General features: G+C 49.1%; 2 protein-coding genes across 2 annotated transcripts; both read right to left on the bottom strand.

The window, feature by feature from the left end:
• Positions 1–961: 961 nt before the first annotated feature.
• LOC149348396 (4-vinylphenol methyltransferase 2-like) lies at positions 962–4,865 on the bottom strand. The gene is made up of 3 exons (XM_089585813.1): positions 4,210–4,865; positions 2,271–2,436; positions 962–1,210 (listed from the first exon to the last, which is right to left on the bottom strand). Exons 1-3 carry the CDS (start codon positions 4,708–4,710, stop codon positions 1,044–1,046), a joined length of 834 nt encoding a protein of 277 aa, XP_089441939.1. The 5' UTR covers positions 4,711–4,865; the 3' UTR covers positions 962–1,043.
• A 6,856-nt stretch (positions 4,866–11,721) lies between these two features.
• LOC149348395 (uncharacterized) lies at positions 11,722–17,808 on the bottom strand. The gene is made up of 4 exons (XM_089541743.1): positions 17,491–17,808; positions 15,693–15,862; positions 13,189–13,438; positions 11,722–11,859 (listed from the first exon to the last, which is right to left on the bottom strand). Exons 1-4 carry the CDS (start codon positions 17,806–17,808, stop codon positions 11,722–11,724), a joined length of 876 nt encoding a protein of 291 aa, XP_089397869.1.
• Between the last annotated feature and the right edge of the window lie 889 nt (positions 17,809–18,697).

Genomic DNA, 18,697 nt, shown 5'->3' with positions numbered 1-18,697 from the left:
TTTTTTATTATTTATCGTTTTATTTATTTTATTTTATATTTAATACTTTATTTGTTTTTATTTTTACTTTTGACTTTCTTTTTATTTTTATTAATTTTTTTCTTTCCGCGGGTGACCTCATTACTCCCAATCCGCGCACTCTGACGTCATAACCATTTCGACCAACCGAAAAGCGGGACACCTCTGGTGACAAGCTTCTGCTGACAACCTCCTGTCGACAACCTTCTGTCGACAACGATGAGGCATTAAAGGCTTTCGCCTTAAAACGCACAAAGGATATTTAGGTTCAAGGTATGATGGCAAGAAAACGCATATTTCGGCGGCGTCTAAGAGTTAGCTGGAGCAACGGACTTTAATATCTCCTCTCGTAATATTGCGCAGGAGTCATATCATCATTATCAGCCTGACTACGCCCACCGCAGTGCAAAGGCCTCTCCCATACCTCTCTAGGCCGCTGCGATGGCTGTGTACTGTGTGATACAGTGCAGGTTAAAGAACCCCAGGTGGTCGAAATTTCCGGAGCCCTCCACTACGGCGTCCCTCATATCCTGAGGCGCTTTGAAACCCTCATGAACCGAACCAAAAAAAAAATTTCCCCTCAAGTGGGACAGGAACTTTGATTGCTTCTCTGGATTCTTTCCGTCACTTTCTTGCCATTTGTCTGCATTCCCCTCCTTTAGTACCAGAGCCGAGCAGTGAAGTTATTTGTCCATGTGGAACCCATAGCGTCGCAAGTAGCCACTAGCTAATTTCGAAGGACAAAAGCACAAAATATGTAAGAAACCAGTGAGAAAAATCGCCCTTCATGTCCAATACTGCCGCTCTACTCAGCCAACTGGGACGCTACTCAACGAGCCAGCACTGAGGTGGCACCGAACGTTAAAATAATATCTTAAAATTGTTAAGCTGCAGTAACATTGCAAGTTGCATTGGAACGTTATCCTAAATTCAGAAGGCGAAATTATGTCACAACATGAGCAGAACATTTATTTTACCACAACAAAATTTTGATGGACGCTGTTCTACGTGTCGCCTCTTCTTCCTTAAGCACGACGTGCATGGACGGCGTAGAGGGCGCACTTAACTTCCAAAGGTTGCCCCGGAGAAGGGGACAACTTCCGGAACATCATTTCCGCCCAAAGGGTGCGGAAGTCTTCCCACTCCTCTTCAGGAATGGTACTCTTGAAGGGAATAATCGTTAGAAACATGTCTGGAAAATAAAAAAGAAAACGATTTGTCTGCATAGCATAAGTGTAACAGCACCATTTTCACGACCAGCGTATAATTTCAGAGCCAGCCAATAGAATGTGCTTAATGAGAACTTCCAAGTTGTTTTATTTTTGAAGCGAAAAGCTTGACCAGGCTAGTCAACACCATGCTTCGCGTGAGCCGGAGGCCAGATTTGCCACTTCTGCGCATGCGCGAAACCGAGCGACGTTACGCACGGCGCAGGTGGCCGCCGCGCGCTACTGCGCATGTGCGCCACTGCTTCTCCTCCTCGCCACCGTTTGACCTTTCGCCGCAGCCGTGCGCAGTGCGCATTTGAAAGGAGGAGTATATAAGGCGCGCTTGCCCATAGAACAGGCGCAGACACTCGCCATGGAAGGAGAAGAAGAAGCAACTGTCGGACGGCGCAGAAACACTAATCCAGAAGCTTGGGAGTTGGCTGAAAAGCAGCGAGAGCTATTTGCTTCGAGATATCCAGGCTTAACCTTAGCTAAGCCACAGCGATTTTTTTTGTAATTAAATGCAACATAAAAACATTCTCAATTTCATTTTTGTGCTAGGGGATATTAAACTTCAGGGATGTATCGCCTAGGCCGCATGAACACGTGCTGAGGATATGCTCATGTGATCGTATCAAGACGCAAAACTGTGACCGCCTTTTATGTACTTTGAGAATGGCATGTAATTTTCATAACGCTAGAACTATCAACAAAATATGAGTAGAAAAAGTGGAATGTCAGTTGCCTGAAAAACTACCTCTGCGCACAGTTTTGTCTGTCTGCAGAAGTTATGATTTCATATCTTCAGAGTTGCGTGGAGCGCCATCTCTTAACAGTGAAAGAAACGATGTTTGCGTTAACAGAATGGATGCTGGGGAGGGCAGTCGCTTCTCCCCTTGATATTCATTCGCGGCTTGAATCTCCTAGAAAGGTGCTGACCTGTCAGGTGATGAGCTACTTTTGTTTAAAGAGGCTGTCACCCGCCGGGCGCAGGCACGAGTATATGAAAAAAAATTCAAGACGTTTTTTTGCGTAAGGACCTACCAAGTAGTGAATCCATATCGTCGTACTTCCATCCACTGTCGTACACGTCGCAGGAAAAGCATTCCAAGCCTGTTCCCCGCAGTGTGTCTCTGATTTCGGCTTCGACTTGGGAAGCCGACTTCACGCGGTTGAAATTGAAGGTGGGGTGGGCGACCTTCCGTGGGTCCTGCGTTGCAACAAGGTTTGGTTGAAGGTGTAAGTGCAGCGGCCTACTTTTAATAATGTGAAGCAAAGGGGCCCATTATGACGCAATAAAACTTTTATCATAATGGGTGGTTTGGTTGCATGTTTAATCATTCTTTAACATTTTCCCATTTGTCGCAAGGCTTTGCTACTGAAACCACCACAGAAATCAAATACAGCTTAGAATATTAAAAATAGCCGTGAGTGGGGACAAAAATGAACAGGATGTGATTCGAATTTAAAAAAAAATTACAAAATAGGTGAAACAGTCACTTTAACCCTTTGAAAAGCACGAGCGTACACATGTTTCACATGTATCAAAATGTTAAATTATCGCTCAGGTTGAGTCTAAGAATTGAACATCCCTCAAGCTTTTCCGACCACCGGTTTTGTTGAAAAATGGGGTGCAGATTTATACCTATGACTTCGCAATAAGACCTGCAGTGCGGTACTTTAAACAGATCATGTGATGATTATGATGGTAACATTCTTTCGCAATGGATCTGTAGAGTTATTCTGTGATTAGTCGAGTGAATATGTATATATTTGTGTCTGTATGGCTGCACCATTAAGAAGACAACCATGCGGCTAGTTTGCGACCGGTGAAGCCACTTATATGTTCATGTGCCCGGGAGTCGATTTGATGTCTGGATCAAGAGGTATTTAGAGCCCGTTTCTTCCCTTTTTGTGAGCAATGTTGCACACTGCCCATTTTTATTACTCAAGCGTTCATGCTCAAAACGAAAGGGGTAGATTGATTAAGAAATAAGTTTACTATTCGTTTCCTCTGTTTTAATTTTTTAAACATAATAAATCGGCGCCCCAAAAAGCGCGTTAAACCTTGTTCTGTTAATTTACATGACTCATGCATTTGAGCCAGTTAAAGCATTGCTAGCAGCATAAGTGGTGCGAATTCAGTAGTTTATTGAACGACCAAAACACTCTGGCAGTGCAATGATGCTGATTGCACTTATGAATGAGGCAGCAGTACGAGCTGGAAATGAAAAATACCAAGGTTGCAATTTGATGGATGCAAAGCGAACTGAAAGGTTCGGTTTCTTTCGAGTATTGCGTTTGTTCATTGCTATCGATCTTCAGCTGCTGCTCTATAATAGGCCGAGTAAATAAGGTTATTCATACATTTCATTCATCTGTGTGCTTCGAGTCCTTTCATGGCGGCGGACTGCAAATGAAACGTTAAGCAATTTCTTTGGTTACGTGTTATCGCATTCTTGTGCGAAGTGGCACACTATTGTTCGTTTACTTCGGAAAAGAGTTTGACGCCGATCATCGGTAGTAACAAATATAGATACCCATTTCCCTGTGCTCCTCTTCACTGGGCAGACAGGAGAGGCCCAGTACAGAAATAGAAATTTAATTCCAGCAATTTATATTGGCTGAAAGGGAGAAAAAAGCATGGTATAGAATTTGTAAGACTTGGCGTGGTGGCTCAGTTATGGCGCTGTCCTGGTCAGCTCCAGTTCGAGGGTCCCAATTCCAGCACCGCGGTCTCATTTGAATAAAGGTGAAATGTTTAAGTGCATATGCACCGATATTTCAGTTTGCACTGAAGAGCCTGAAATGGTCGAAACTGACCGCGAGGCCTGTATTACTGCATGCCTCATTGACCACCGTGTAGGCTAAGATAGAAAAGAAAACTTGCTCGAGTTGTACAGTTGCTAGAAAGGTGTGGCGCGGGAAGCTAATATCGCTGTGTGTAATAGTTTCGTAAGTACCTGAGACCCGTCGTACTTACCGGTATGCGCCCTTTCCATTTGTCTCTCTCGCACAGCTCCGCCCACACGTCTACGAAGTCAAGACTGGCAAAGCTAAGTACGAAGCATTCGCCTTCATCGTTGAGCAACTTCGATACGTTCGCGTAAGCAGTCTTCTGGTCTTGAACCATGTGAAACGTGAGGAAGGAGTAGACTCGGTCGAACTTGCCGTATTTCTCGAGGAAAGGACTCAAGTTCGGAGTGGCAATATCCAGGACGTCGTACACGATGTCTTCGTGAGGAAAGCGCTCGCGCGCAAATTCGACCATGTCTGGCTGGAGATCGGTGGCTACTAGTTTTCGACATGGCTGGCAGTGAGGCAGTAGGAATTGCTGGGTGAAGTGCCCGATGCCGCACCCTACCTCCAAGACTTGCTGGTCCTTTGTCAAAGGTTTCTGGAAGCGTGTTTTCTTCAAAGCTTCTTCATTTAACTGGCTAGGGTAGTGGACGTACTTGACGTAGCACTCCGGATGGAGCTTCATCGTGGCTCAAGTTTTTCGCGGGACACGAGTGCTGCTGACTTTTAGGCATTAAATGGAACCAGCCGGCAAATGTTTTCGAGAGTGAGCTGTATAGATTGCGTGCTGATAGGGAAGACAAGTGGCCCACACACTTGAAAAAGGACCCATTGCATAAAGGGGCGAAGAGAAAGGTCTGTCTGGGCCTATCTTGTACAAGATAATGTACTGTAGGCGACAACACAAAGCTCTATCGTAACAACATTGAGGACAATGGGATGGGACAACAGCGGCGCCAGCCCGGCTAAGTTATGACGGGTACTTGAGAAAAAAGTGCGTTGAGTATAGAGACACAGCATAGGTTTTCCTTTAGGTTCAGTGCACTTAGTAGAACAGAGACCGGCATAGCTGAGGCCCGTGTCTCGTATTCTTATCTGTGCCTGTTTTTCACAACCATGTGACACAAGCAAAATTTAGGTCATCATGTTTGCAAATTAGTAAAGGACTAACCAGTGGCGTTGTGAAAGAGTGATCAGGACGCTGCGAAGTCCAAAAATTTTATAGGCGATGTGCGAAATTGCTTGGCGGTCTGGCAACACCGCGCCCACAGCTTCCGGTTTCCATCTTGGTTCGGCCGAGCTGGTGCATCGTTTTCTATACGTACTTTCTTGGTACCGGCATACCTGTAATGAATCTTGCGAGTGGAATTACAGAAGGCGAGCTTCACCTGAAGCGTTGCTTGCACTGCTCATACTTTACTAAACGTAGGTGCTTTAAGTAAGCGCCAGCTTACTCCTATCGCGTCCTCAGCTTCGCTTGAAGTCTGGCGCTGATGATAGCAAGAACCGGCACTCGAAAGTGGGTTGGAAAGTCGAACCCTGTACCGTTGTCCTTTTGAATGCACTCATTAAAGCACCGGTTCAAGAATCGCTGTTTTATCAAGCATGGCTGTTTTATTTTCAGGTGGACGCGCATTCTTCTGGTGGGGTAGCGAGCGATTATTTTGCGCTGAGTGCACAGATGTGTCGACAAATTTCTGTGACAGTGCGAACTTTCGTACACACCGATGCCAGGAGCTTCGTGCATTGCAGTAAATCACACAAGACCCTAGACCAGCTGCGTAATGCCACTCCTTTACTGCAGTGTGCAATGCACATCCGCGGTTTTCAACTTCACCGTTTCAGAGCTCGGCGCCGGTTGATTTTTCCCCACAATTCGCTGAAACGGGCACTGACATCGCACAGTACACGGGCTTCTATAATTTCGCCTCCGTCAAAATTCCACCGCTGCGGCCGGGATCGAACCCGCGTCTTTCGGGTCAGCAGCGGAGCGCCATAAGCACTGAGCCATGGCGGAGGCTTGATTAGAGAAAGATGCTACAGCTGTAGGTGCATGCACGGACTCGATACGCTGGTCAAGCTGTGTGTGCAGGGGGGAAATTGGCATGTTCGGTTGCTTCCGACACTTAACTCACTTGCTTCCAAACCTGAACAAATGGATTTGTTGCGAAGCAAGCTGTTGGAGCATGACACAACGATTATAAAACCAGATGGCCTGGAGCGTTTTCAGAACACTGTGGCACGTACTTACTAGCTTGGAAAGGCGTACCTCATTCACAATAAAGTAGCTACATTATCCAATTTTTTTCACAGACTTTCATCGTCGCAGATATCGAATGTAGGAATCCTCAAAAAAATAAAGCATTCACACCTCAGTTTTTATACGTAGGGTGCATTGCTTCACAATGCGCACAACATATATGCGGGCGCGATCGCACAACATTATAAGAAAACAGTGCGTGGGATTTCGCAACAACCGCATGTGATCCAGAGAGCTTGCTAGCCCTTCTAAAACTAACTGAACAAGGGAAAAACTTAACTGAACACGTAGCAAACTAAGCAGTAATCGGCGTATGGTTCTTCGAGTGCACTTAGTTCGCCACGGCACGGGCTATCGAGGTATGTAGATGGAGGAGGAGGAACAAACCCTATTAGGTTTTTCTGTCATCGTTAGCCCACTTTCGCTCCAGGTGGACTCCATGAAGGGGCGACCTCGAGGATCCAATCTGCTATGTTCGCTTGTACAGTACGGTCCATTGTTAAAGGGAACATGCGATCGCGTGCCCTCCGCGCTTCACGAAGCCCTGCTGCCTAGATCCGGCGAGAACTGGTGGCATGAAGCGCATGCGTGGAAAGACCAACCGCCATGTTTACTGCGCATGCGTCTTGTGCCGATAATTCCCCCAAGTTCTCGGTGGCAGCGCGCCGCGAAGCGCTTAGGGTACGGGATCGCATGTTCCCTTTAACAATGAACCGTACTGTACTTGTTTGTCTTCACTGCGTATGATCTTTTCCCAGCTATCAGCTGAGGGATATGGCAGGAGCTTTCAGGGGGGGGGGGGATTTCCCTCGCATCCCCAGAGAATATGGTCATCTGCAGAAAGGTTTTTGTCACAAATTTGGCAAATATGATGAACTTCACCTTTTCTAACGGGCGTGGGTAAAGGCGTCTGTTTTCCTATATATATGGAGCGCACCGAGTGCCCGTGGCCATGATCTGCCAGCACATTAGTGAACACGCTTCTTCGCGACTGGAATCCACGCTGGAGGAACACAGGCGTAGGTCGGCTCAAAAATTTGCCTTGTTCAAGTATGCGTCTATATATATTCTCGTCCGACCGACTATGCGCTATCAAGGAGTTAATAAATGCACGAATTCTGCTTCTAATTTTGATCAGAGACTACAAAGGCTGTGGTCCCTATCTTAATTGGCAAATCACCTAGCAAGCTTTCTGAAAAATCAGCGCCGAAAGCGATACCTGTGCACTTACCGGCGTGCTGACGCATGATACATTTGGTGAACGTTGGGACAGAGTAAAAAGCACAGAAAAGCGAACAGCTGGCATGCGTCGTAGTGTGTTTGCATAGTGGACAGCGCAGCGCAAGAGTGCATCGGCGTTTCACTTTTCAAACGAAGCGCAGCCGTTTTAACCCAACGCTGGGCCACTGTTTCGTTTTCCATGCCGAACCAACATGGAGGACTTAGTTCTTGGAGCGCCGAGAGATGGCGCTGCGCATATCGGTAGCATAAAGTCATGGATAAAGTCCATGCATAAAGTCACCGGAACTCTGAAAGTACCGCAGCTGTTTTCTCTTCGCCGCCGCGCCGCCTATTCGCCAGTTTTGATCACGTGATTAGGCGCCTCCATAGATGGTCCACTCGCTCTAGGAGCCGACGGGCGCAGTGCTTCCGAGGTGCTTGGACGGCGTGTTTTATGAAGTAGCACGTTCAGTATAGCGTCTGTGTGCGTGTGTGTGTGTCTGTGTGCGTGTGCGCGCGTGCCTGTGCCTCTATCTGAGTGTATGTCTGTGTGCGTGTCTCTGTGCGCGCGCCTGTCTCTGTGTGTGCGCATGTGTGCTGCGCGCGCGCGCGTGTCTGTGTGCGTACGTGTGTCTGTGCATGCGTGTCTGTCAGTGCGTGCGTCTGCGTGCGTATCTGTGTGCGCGCGTGTGTCTGTGTATGCGTGTGTCTGCGTGCGTATCTGTGTGCGCGCGTGTCTGTGCACCGCGTGTGTCTGCGTGCGTATCTGTGTGCGCGCGTGTCTTTGCGCACCGCGTGTGTCTGTGTATGCGTGTCTCTGTCAGTGCGTGTGTCTGCGTCCGTATCTGTGTGCGCGCGTGTCTGTGCACCGCGTTTGTCTGTGTTTGCGTGTGTCTGCGTGCGTATCTGTGTGCGTCGTGTGTTTGTGTGAGTGTGACAGCAATAAATGTCTTCGAAGACGTTGCTTTACGAGATTTTTTTTCCCTGCTGGTCATCGATATTGGCTAATGAGGATTAAATAAAAAATAATAAATTGCAGAGTTTAACGTCCCGAAAAGGCACGATAGCTATGAAGGGTGCCGAAGTGGAGCGCAGTGGGAGAATTTATGCCACCAGGAGTTATTTAACGCGTACTTACATCTCACTACGCACGGGAGTTTTTGTATTTCGCCTCTATCGAAATACAGCCACAGCGCGCCCGCATGCTATGTGGCCGCACAGTTAGAGCGTTGGACCCGTCGTCGACCTTGGGGTCGCCCAACTACCTCCCACAAGCCTCCGACCGGCGACTGACCACACGGAGGGAAGAACAGGAGGCAGGAAACAGCAAGCGCGCAGGGAACATTTTATACGCATCAGACTTCCAAGTGAACCGATTTACTAAACGTTTTCCTATAGCCCGCTCGTATGTACGCAGCCTGCCGGCTTTAAAGTTTTCCGGGCCCCGAAAACATGCATTTGCGAGCCTCTCATGGAAGCAAAATAGGACAAGCCTGCTTCTTGCGTTGTTAGCTCACACCCGTGGGCTAAAGAATACGAGAGGCTGCGCAGCTGTCGTGCGACGCTTTCAACGTTTTCGAAACGCTCACCTCATCTAAGGTCTCAATCATGAATACTTTCATTGATTAATTTTCGCGCAAAACCGATAAGCAAGGCGGCCGCAAGGGAGACCTTCTTCGCCTAGCAGACGACGCGCTCGCCGCGCTGGACCACCTCCGGCAACAACACCCCAATGTTGCCCGCGCGCCGCCCGCTGGTTGCGGTACTTTCAGAGTTCCAGTGACTTTACGGTAGCAATGCGGACCGGAGAAATTGCCTACAAATCACTCTTCCTACACTCATATCATCTACCCTTGGGGTTCACAGATGTAAAAAAAAAAACAGCTGGTATTTGCATGACGCCATAAAGTTGAGGTGATATCATGTTTCACAACTTACACGCGCTAAACCTGCCCTAAAATTCTAAAGCTGCCCTACAATGACTTCAAACTGCCTTGAGCCGTGGCGACCATGAACAACTCGTAGCGGAGGTACATCTGCACCACCAGGCAGTAGAAGAGATTCACGAAATCATCTTCCATTGGGTGCCAGGCCTAGTAGCACTGTTGGCAACGCCTTAGCTCACGATGCTGCTCGATTGGCTCACGTTACAACCAACATTGTCCGCATACCACTAACAAGAGCTGACGCAGCAAGGCACCTTAACTGCTCGCCCGAAGCGTGGCTGTACAGTCGTGGTCTAACCCTGGAGGTTGGACACCCCGCTCGCACCACTTCGGCCCCTTGCTTCAACTTCAAATAACATTCGGCCTCCCCCGCGGTGATACTACGCTGTTGTTCTGCCTGTAGCTGGGAATGGCGTTCACAGGCGCCTATTCCAATCTAGTCGTAATGGCTGTCTCTCCAGTGTGTGAGCAGTGCGGTTGCGATGAAACGATCGGACACCTCCTCTGTGACTGCCTTCGTTTTGAGCGAGAGCGCGCCATCCTGGCTGCTACTTTCCGCTGCTTACTCTCATCCTCTAACAGAATCCAAGATTCTGTGGCCTTGGACGAAATCTTCCTCGCAAAGGAAAGCGATGAAAGCGCTCCTGAGGTTCTTAAAGGACTCGGAGTTGTGTTCCCGTCTATAAACTTTATGCTTTAAGTGTGTGCCCTCTGTCCCTTGATCATAGTGGTCGACAGATACTTGAAAAACTCATTTCGTTGCCGCTCTTTTTCCTTTCTTCCACATGTAGGGTAGCCTGCTGGGCATAGCCTGGTTAACCTCCCTTCCTCTTCGTCCTTCTGCTTTTCGGTCTCTCTACACGCACGATAGAGAAGTACTGTCAGTATTGCGCGACAAAAACATACCTGAAGCAATATGCGGACCACCAGAAGGAAATTTCATGCCTTTCTCTCAGTTTCTTGGAGTCCTTTTTTCTTACGTTAATAGCAGCAGACTTGGTGTCGTTTGAGGGGGGCGATTTTATTCTGAACACTCTTTTCAATTTCTCACCTCTGAAAGAGTTCATTCTTTCATTCAAGGCCCATTACATGCAAAAATACTATGAAGCGTCCTAGAAGACATACAGTTCGAGAACGCTGACAGATTCATTTCGAACCTTTTGTGTGTGTTAGGTTAGACGTAAAGTGTGTAAATATTGTTTGATTTTTTCATATCAGAAAATATTGCCTTGGAATCTAGTTAGGTTTCGTCGAGACGTACAAGACGTCAGGTTGGTCTGCACGCATGACATCCCCATAGGCTACTTCACTGGGAGCAGCGACCAATGGCGGAGGGGCACACAGAATCAATGCCAAATGAACCGTTACAAAGACGGCCCCAGCACAGAATTATTGGAGTACCTTCTTTCCTTCTTGTATCGTAATAGAGCTGGCATGACGTTATTACTCCAGATCCATAGAGAGCGCCATACAGCTGACCATGGGGAAAACCGCTACGAACTTTCGCGCACCACAGAATGCCAGAAAATTCAAGTCCGTTTCCATAATGCATCTCAGTTAAAAATGTAGGCTTGTCTGCAGAAGCATCAGCCTTATCCGTTTGAAACCCCTTCAAAATGCTTTATTCGTTTTATAACACGCCAAACATCACAGATGCGCAAGAATATTTGAAGAGGTAGTCATGCGCCTTCAAAAGAATTCGCACACAATGGGAGCGCAGATTCGTTTTTCCGTCGAATTTTTGAACCTCCTTAAATAGTTGAGGCGGCAAATACAGTAGCGCATTGCCGTTGCCAGCGATGGCAGGCGTCGAATTCTTGAACCTCCTTAAAAGTTGAGGAGGCAAATACAGTAGCGCATTGCCGTTGCCAGCGATGGCAGGGTTTGCCTAGTCACATCTGCCGTACGGCCGCAGTTAGAGTTTGCCGTACAGTGGTGCTGAAACAGTCTAATATGGTACATAATTTTATACAGGCACAAACTGAATGCGAGTTGAGGAATGGAAAAAAAAATCGTCTGGAGTAAAACGGAGAACAAGATAGCTATTATTCAAAGGCTATGCTTCCCACTTGTGAGCGTGAGGGGTGATAGGAAAACGGCTGAGTATATTTTAAAGAAGGAAGGCATTTGAAATAACTTGTTTGACAGGACACGACCTTCCCTAAGGAATTTACCGCTTAAATGTCTAAACTTGCGAGTTTTATGAAAAGAAAAATAAAACATTGAAGGGCTGACGCCTCCTTAGGCCTCTGCAGCTGGAGAAGACGGCCTATTTGTCGGGCTTAGCCACCGCGTCGGGTGACTTTGAGGCGTCAGCCACTGACGGCGGACTCATGGTTAGGTTGGAGGGTGGCGACTCGACCATCGACGAGTGCTCCCTGGAGAAGACGTCGAGGGCCGGTGCCACCTGCACGGTGAAAGCGATGCATCATTAGTGCTAGTGGTAAGTTAAGGGTATTTATTGACAGTTATGGGAGGAGAAAAGAAAAAAGAAAAATAGTTTAACTGCCAAAGAGATGAACGCAGCACCTATTGCCACCATATTCCTTTAAATACACACGCACACACACAATACGCTGATACCTAGGCTTCCTACTCACGACTTTCTCACGAACGGTCCAAAAGAAGAAAATACCCAACTTGTTTTTATTACAGTAGCTGAAAAGGAGCAACTTAATCTGACTCCGTGTTATCAGTGGATGATATGTGTCTTTCTCTTCGTGCCTCTGATGTTTTGCGCAGTACACGGACCTCTAGAATTTCGTCATGATCAAAACGTGACCACTGCGGCCGTAATCGAACCCGCGTCTTTCGGGTCAGCAGCCGTGCACCATAACCACTGAGCCACCACGGCGGCAACCATCCACTTACTGGCTTACTATTACATGCCGTTGCTTTACAACGGTACATGATGAATGCCTTAGTGAGGGATTTTAAAGTTCGCCCTCGAAAGCCGGTTGACCGCCACGTCCCGACGCCTTGAAGTCGACATCTTTTAGGTTACTGAAAGTCTTCTCTAGAACAGGATGCGAAAACTGGAACAGAGTGCCAACACACGGGATGGATGAAGGTTGCCGTAGAAATTTAATGCTGGTGATATCTTGAGTCAACAAGGGGGAAACGGGGGAAAACGAAAAAGGGGGAAACGAAATGGGGGAGACGGAAGCTGACGCAGTTTCTCTGATGTATCGTTATGAAGCAAGGTGTTTAAAAATATGTCGTAGCCTTACTCGCTTTCGGACGTTAAGTTAGTGCTTTTAACACTGACTCACCTTTCCAGCGCACATAAAACACCCGGACAGAGGGAAAGCAGGCATAACAGACGCTGGGGTGCCTCAGTGGTGTCCGTGGTGTGGTGACTCCTAGCGTCCGTGGTGTCTACTCTCTCTCTGTCCGTGTTTGATGTGCGCTGGAAACACGCATGAGTTATAGTGTTATACGCCTTTCAGCACCACCACTTACACAACTGGAGAACAAAGCGGCCAAAGCCACCTAAAAGACGTCGACTTCAAGGCGTCGGGACGTGGCGGTCAACCGGCTTTCAAGGGCCAATAGCCTGAGATCACCGGCTGCTATCAGCTCCAAGGGAACTAAACGCTACGTCGTGACAACAGATAGACGTCTGGGGCTCGAGGTCTTGTTTTCAGGGGACATTTGCCTCATTGTACTTTAGCTCTATGACAATAGAACGTCGCACCAAGGTTTGCCGCTACCTCCACTAAGCTGTGTGGCATACCTTGGGCACCTCGGAGACGTAGCGCGTCGAGCGGTTGGAGCGCTGCGAGCTCCTGGAGTCCGTGGACGGCCTCCGGATGAGGAGGGCGGGGACGGCGGGCCGCTCAGAGGACGACGCGCTCTTGGCCGCGGAGATTAGAGAGCGCTGTACGGAGCTCCGCCTCGAGGGGGGCTTCGAGCCGCCCTCCGTCGCCGACTTGCTGATGGAGCTGCGGCGACGCTTCGACTTCTTCTTGAGGCCGCTCACCTGACTGCGTTGAAAGAAGCCAAAACGCATGAGGGATATTTAGGTTGTTGGAATGCAGGTAAGTACAAACGTATGTCGGCGGCTTCCAAGAGTATGCTGGAGCGACGCACTTAAATATCTGCTCGCATAATGTTCACGCAGCAGTCATATAATCAACATCGTCATCAGCCTGACGACGCCCACTGCAGTGCAAAGGCCTCTCCCATACCTCTTTAGTCCACCGCGCGCGGTGGCTCAATGTAGACTAGTGTACTGTGCGATGTTAGTACACTTTAAATAACCCCAGGTGGACGAAATTTCTGGAGCCCTTCATAACGGCGTTCCTAATAGCCTGAGTTGCTTTGGGACTTAAACCCCTGTACACCATAAACCAAATCATACCTAACTAACCCTCTCCTGTGCCGGCTGCGGCCATCCTATTCCCGCAAACTTCTTAATCTCATCCTCCCACCTAACATTCTGCCACCCCCTGGTATACGCTTGCCTTCTCTTGGAATCCATTCCGTTACCCTTAAGGACCAACGGTTATTTTGCCTTCGCATTGCATGCCCTGCCTATGCCCATTTATTCCTCGTGATTTCGACGAGGTTGTCATTAACCCGCGTTTGTTCCCTCACCAGCAGTCATATACAGCATGAATAATGGCGAGGTCATGGGGCGGGTACGCATCTTTTGCTTGCAGTGCACACCACTTGGCTGATGGTGATGGCAACTGAAGAATGCGCACATTTTAGATTACGAGAATGAACAGCTCTATAAAGCGTGCGCGACAACCATCGACTAACTGTTTTGGTTTGGTTTATGGGGTTTAACGTCCCAAGGCGACTCAGGCTATGAGAGACGCCGTTGCGAAGGGCTCCAGAAATTTTGACCACCTGGGGTTCTTTAACGTGCACTGAAATTGCGCAGTACACGGACCTCTAGAATTTCGTCACGATCAAAATGCGACCGCTGCGGCCGTGATCGAACCCGCGTCTTTCGGGTCAGCAGCCGAGCACCATAACCACGAAGCCACCATGGTGGCAACCATCGAATTACTGGCTTACTATTGCATGCCGTTGCTTTACAGCGGTAGATGATGAACGCCTTAGTGAAGGACTTTTAAGTTCGCCCACGGAAGGGTTATCGTGGAGCGAAACATTATTGCACTGTGCTAACTGCTGCAATGTGGCTGTGTTTCTTTGCATGCCTCAAAATTCTCAAACTACTCTACGCTTTCAAATTCTTATGAGTATTGTTGTCTGTGTTAAGATTTCATTAGCGTATTTTCAGTACGCGGCAAATCGCTTCCCGCATAGAAGCAGAAATACCAGTGACCAACCGAAGGCAGAGAAGATGGAATATTTTAAGAAGAAATTGTGTAATTTCTAAAGCCTCAGATGTGGCGAAACCAATCGATTAGGTTTAAGTTTTACTGGGGTTTCACGTCTAAAAGCGACTCTGGCTATGAGAGACGCTTTCGACCACCTGGGATTTATTAACGTGCACTGACATCGCGCAGTACACGGGCCTCTAGCATTTCGCCTCCACTGAAGTGCGACTGCTGCTGCCGGGATCGAACCCGCGCATCTTTGGGGTTAAAACCAATCGAACATGATGCCGCCCCACATATCTCATACTTGAAAAATGGCTCATGAGTGTTTTATGAACGAACGTTTTTTGTAAGGTTTGTTTGGGGGAGTGTCCAATATGTCGATATGTCAATTTTCCTGCAGTAGGCGCAATTTTCCAGGGTGATAATATTACGATTATGAGGAATCGCATTATAACGATTACAATTGGCTATAAGGTTACGACTGCCTCGATGCCAGTAGACGTTCAGTGGTAGCGGCAGTTGTTCTAACTGGGCATCGCCATGTTCTTACCTTGACGCTAAGAACGAGCACCGTTACTAATCTTATTAATAAAGGAAAGGGCACAATAACTGCCACAATAACTGCCGCGCCGTGACAGAAGCTATGGAGGAGGTAGCGAAAGAAGAGAGAAACAGGTTCTGTAATGGAGGGCTCCGGAATTCTGACCATCCGTTATCTTTAATGTACACTGATATCGCACAGCACACAGGCGCATTTTGCATTTCGCCTCCTCCGCAGCCTAGGTTGAACACGGTTCCTCCGGTTCAGTAGCGTAGCGCTCTAATCACTGACCCACCGCGGCGGGTCAGTCTCCATGAGCAGCCGCCAACCGTGAAGATATTGAACCGGGAAATTAAAGTTCTTTTGCTGGAAAGCTCGCAGAAACGGATGCACTGCGCCTACCTGGAGTCGGCGGATGTCGTGCCCGAGAGGGGCTTGCTCGCTGCGCCGTCTGCAGCGCCCCCCTTCTGGCCGGGTTCTGCCTTCGCAGGCGACTTCGATTCGGCCTTGGTCTCGGTGATTCCTTCCGTCGCTGCTCCACCGGGCGGAGACGAGGCAGTTTCAGCACCGGCCTTGGGAACAGACAGAAACGGAAAGGATGATTTTGAAGAAGTCGTTGGGTTACTAATCCACTACTGGAGCCGTATTTTACAAGCTATCCAATTAAAAATGGCCGTTTCGCGTCCGTCTTGTCTTCTGTCATAGCTGCTCAGGTATATCCACGGCTTTCAAACATCTGTGGAAAACGACCTGGTCAATGAGCAGAAGGCGACCGGACATCACCATTGGCTTGCATTGAGTGCGATATGCAGCCAGTGTTGTGATGTATCGCAGCGCTCTGTGAACAGCACACGACCTGACGTGACCACTGGCTCACATTGGCTGAGTTATGCAGCCAACGGGGATGTCCGGGCGCCTTCTGATGTCCGGTGATGTCCGGGTCGCTTTTCACAGACGCTTGGAAGCCGTGGGTATATATGAGTGACCACGACCGAGGACCAGTCTGTCGCGAAATGGCCGTTTTAATATGGACTGCTTATAGAAAACGGTCCCCCCCATGTCGTCCACTTGTATTGCCAATGTACTTTGATGCGTAGGGGTTGTGAGCTGACAGCGAGGGATTCATTTTTTGGGCTGCTTGGGGTCCTGTACATTGCATGCTGATCTCAGCTCACGAGCGTTTGCAGTCGTTGCGTACGAGTATCGTATTCGAAACATAGTGCCGACAGCTAGAACACTTGAGCTGCCTAGTCACAACTTCAGATCCGTCACTGCAACAGTAACATGTGTGCCAGGTTTTTGCCGGAGTTAGACTCCTTTCAAACGCGAAACACAGAGTGACTGAGCAAAATTTTCACCGTTGAAATTACTGAAACGACAGAATTCCACGGGGGAAAAATTCGCAAAGAAGCACCCATCTTAGCTGCCCTCTTGGCAGTGTCCACACCGTCGACGGAGCTGCCCACTGCCAAATCGGTGTGTTAACGGATGAGTGCCGGGCTCGCAGAGTCGAACAGAAGCTGGAACACTGTCGCGGGGAAAATATCCATTGCTTTGTTCGTGTTAAACTGCAGCTCGGCCGTTGTAGTTTTTTCTACTGTGATGCCAGAAACACTAACACTTGGCGAAAATGCCGGTGTTAACTGTACGGAGCCTCGACGAGTGAAGCCTTCACCCTGTAGAAGCATCACCCACCAGCCACCACCCCACTACACCCTCTAGCTAGGCAAATGGCCACCCCACGTCCACCCTCCAGTAAAAGCAGTTACTAGAGTAAGAGCATGAAAGTAATCATCGAGGGTAAACCCACAGCTTGCGGGCTTTCTCGCTTGAGCCTTTCATGATCGTCCGGCCAATTTTTTGATTGTCCTTTTACTTTAGACATCGCATGCAGTGGTCCACCCCACCCCGAAGCAGCGGTGATGCATGAAGATATTAATACAAGGATCATTAATTCTCCGAATTACGGCGGGAGACGACATTTAAAGATGCTTTTGAAAGAGAAGTAATACGAGAGTGTATCGGCAAGTCAGCCAGCCAATCAAGGGCTTAAAAGCAGACTAGTTCAAGGTGCAGTCACAGTTAACGTGAAGTCACGCACAGGGACGTGCGAACAGCATAGCACAGCAGGGCTCGACTTGGAAACCTATGTACGGCAACACCACGACATGGTCCATACAATTAGCCCAAGGCTACTTACCGCCGGCATCGTTTGAGCAGCTGGTGGTGCGGTCACAGTGGACGCTCCGCCCTGGGCCGTGCCCACGGGCGCCTGGACGAGGGTGTCCGGACTAGTCTGTACCGCGCTGTCCTTGCGACTGGCGCCCGCCGCCGAGACGGAGTCCGCGGTGCTGGGCAGCTTGGCGCTGGGGTCGCCCACTGTCATGGTCTCCTGGTCGCGCATCAGGCGCTCGCGCTGCATCCGCCGAAAGAGCACCCACAGCAGCACGGCCACCAGCGCGGCGCAGACCGTAAACAGCACGAAGGAGAGCACGTCGTGGAACGCTTCGGCGGCCATGGTGAAGACCTCGGCTCTGCTCACCGCACCCGGTCGAAGCAAATGAGGCGCCTGGCTCCGTCGGCCGCCACTACTTCTTCTTCTTGGTCTCTACCCTCGTGCGGAAGAGCGCGTGCTTCTAGTCGGTGCTTGTCTTATTCGCCTTCTTTTTTACTGCGAAAGCAATACTGCTCGAGGTTTCCGCTCTTGGCCGTCGTCCCGGAGAATCCACCATTGACCTTTAGCGTGACCTATGTGTGACGTCATACCAGCTGTGGAAAAGAGGGGCCCCAACTCGGCTCGTCGCGATCGTCCCAGCGAATACTCCATGCCGCAGCTGCGCGCCGCTGCCGCGAGGGGCGCTCGCTGTACGTGACGTCATGCCAGCTGTGGAAAAGCGGCCCCCCCAACTCGGCTCGTCGCAGTCGTCCCAGCGAATCCTCCACGATATGTCGGATGATGTGTATAAGGTGAAGCTGCAACGATGTGCTGCAGCTAAGAAGCGGCGGCGTGCGGGAGAAACGGATGAAGAGCGGGAACAACGTTTAGCTAAACGGCGTGCATATTATGCAGCCAGGCGAATGCGTTCAACATCGATTGATCTGGGCGCTTGCTTTCGCAATCCATTAGGCTTAACCAAGCTAAGCCTCTGCCAGTTTTTTCGATCGCTTTGTATGACTTGAAATGTGCCTTTACCGAGAACCGTAGTCCTGCATTACTTGCTGTGGGCCTGCCCATGCTCCGCGATCAACCGGAATCCGGCATGCGGAAGCAAAGGGTCTCTGTACGGACTGAGGAAGGTTCGATATTCGTGGAGACGAAGGACTCATATCACCCCTCTGTGCATGGTTTCCTTTTGTGATCTGAGGCAACACCCAATATACACTATACTAGAAAAAGACAATAAGTA

This window comes from Amblyomma mixtum, chromosome 4, assembly GCF_055824585.1.
Source record: "Amblyomma mixtum isolate Tamu chromosome 4, ASM5582458v1, whole genome shotgun sequence".
In the NCBI taxonomy this organism is placed as follows: domain Eukaryota; kingdom Metazoa; phylum Arthropoda; class Arachnida; order Ixodida; family Ixodidae; genus Amblyomma; species Amblyomma mixtum.
Note: the sequence above shows the minus strand (reverse complement) of the source record. Positions and strands in the feature narration are given on the sequence as shown.

Coding starts and splice junctions, on each gene's coding strand:
- LOC149348396 (XM_089585813.1), bottom strand. CDS start 4,710: ATGAAGCTCCATCCGGAGTGCTACGTCAAGTACGTCCACTACCCTAGC. Junction 2,437..4,209: donor AATGGAAAGGGCGCATACCG/GTAAGTACGACG, acceptor GTTGCAACGCAG/GACCCACGGAAGGTCGCCCA. Junction 1,211..2,270: donor CGATATGGATTCACTACTTG/GTAGGTCCTTAC, acceptor TTTATTTTCCAG/ACATGTTTCTAACGATTATT.
- LOC149348395 (XM_089541743.1), bottom strand. CDS start 17,808: ATGGCCGCCGAAGCGTTCCACGACGTGCTCTCCTTCGTGCTGTTTACG. Junction 13,439..15,692: donor ACGACATCCGCCGACTCCAG/GTAGGCGCAGTG, acceptor CTTTCAACGCAG/TCAGGTGAGCGGCCTCAAGA. Junction 11,860..13,188: donor ACGTCTCCGAGGTGCCCAAG/GTATGCCACACA, acceptor TTCACCGTGCAG/GTGGCACCGGCCCTCGACGT.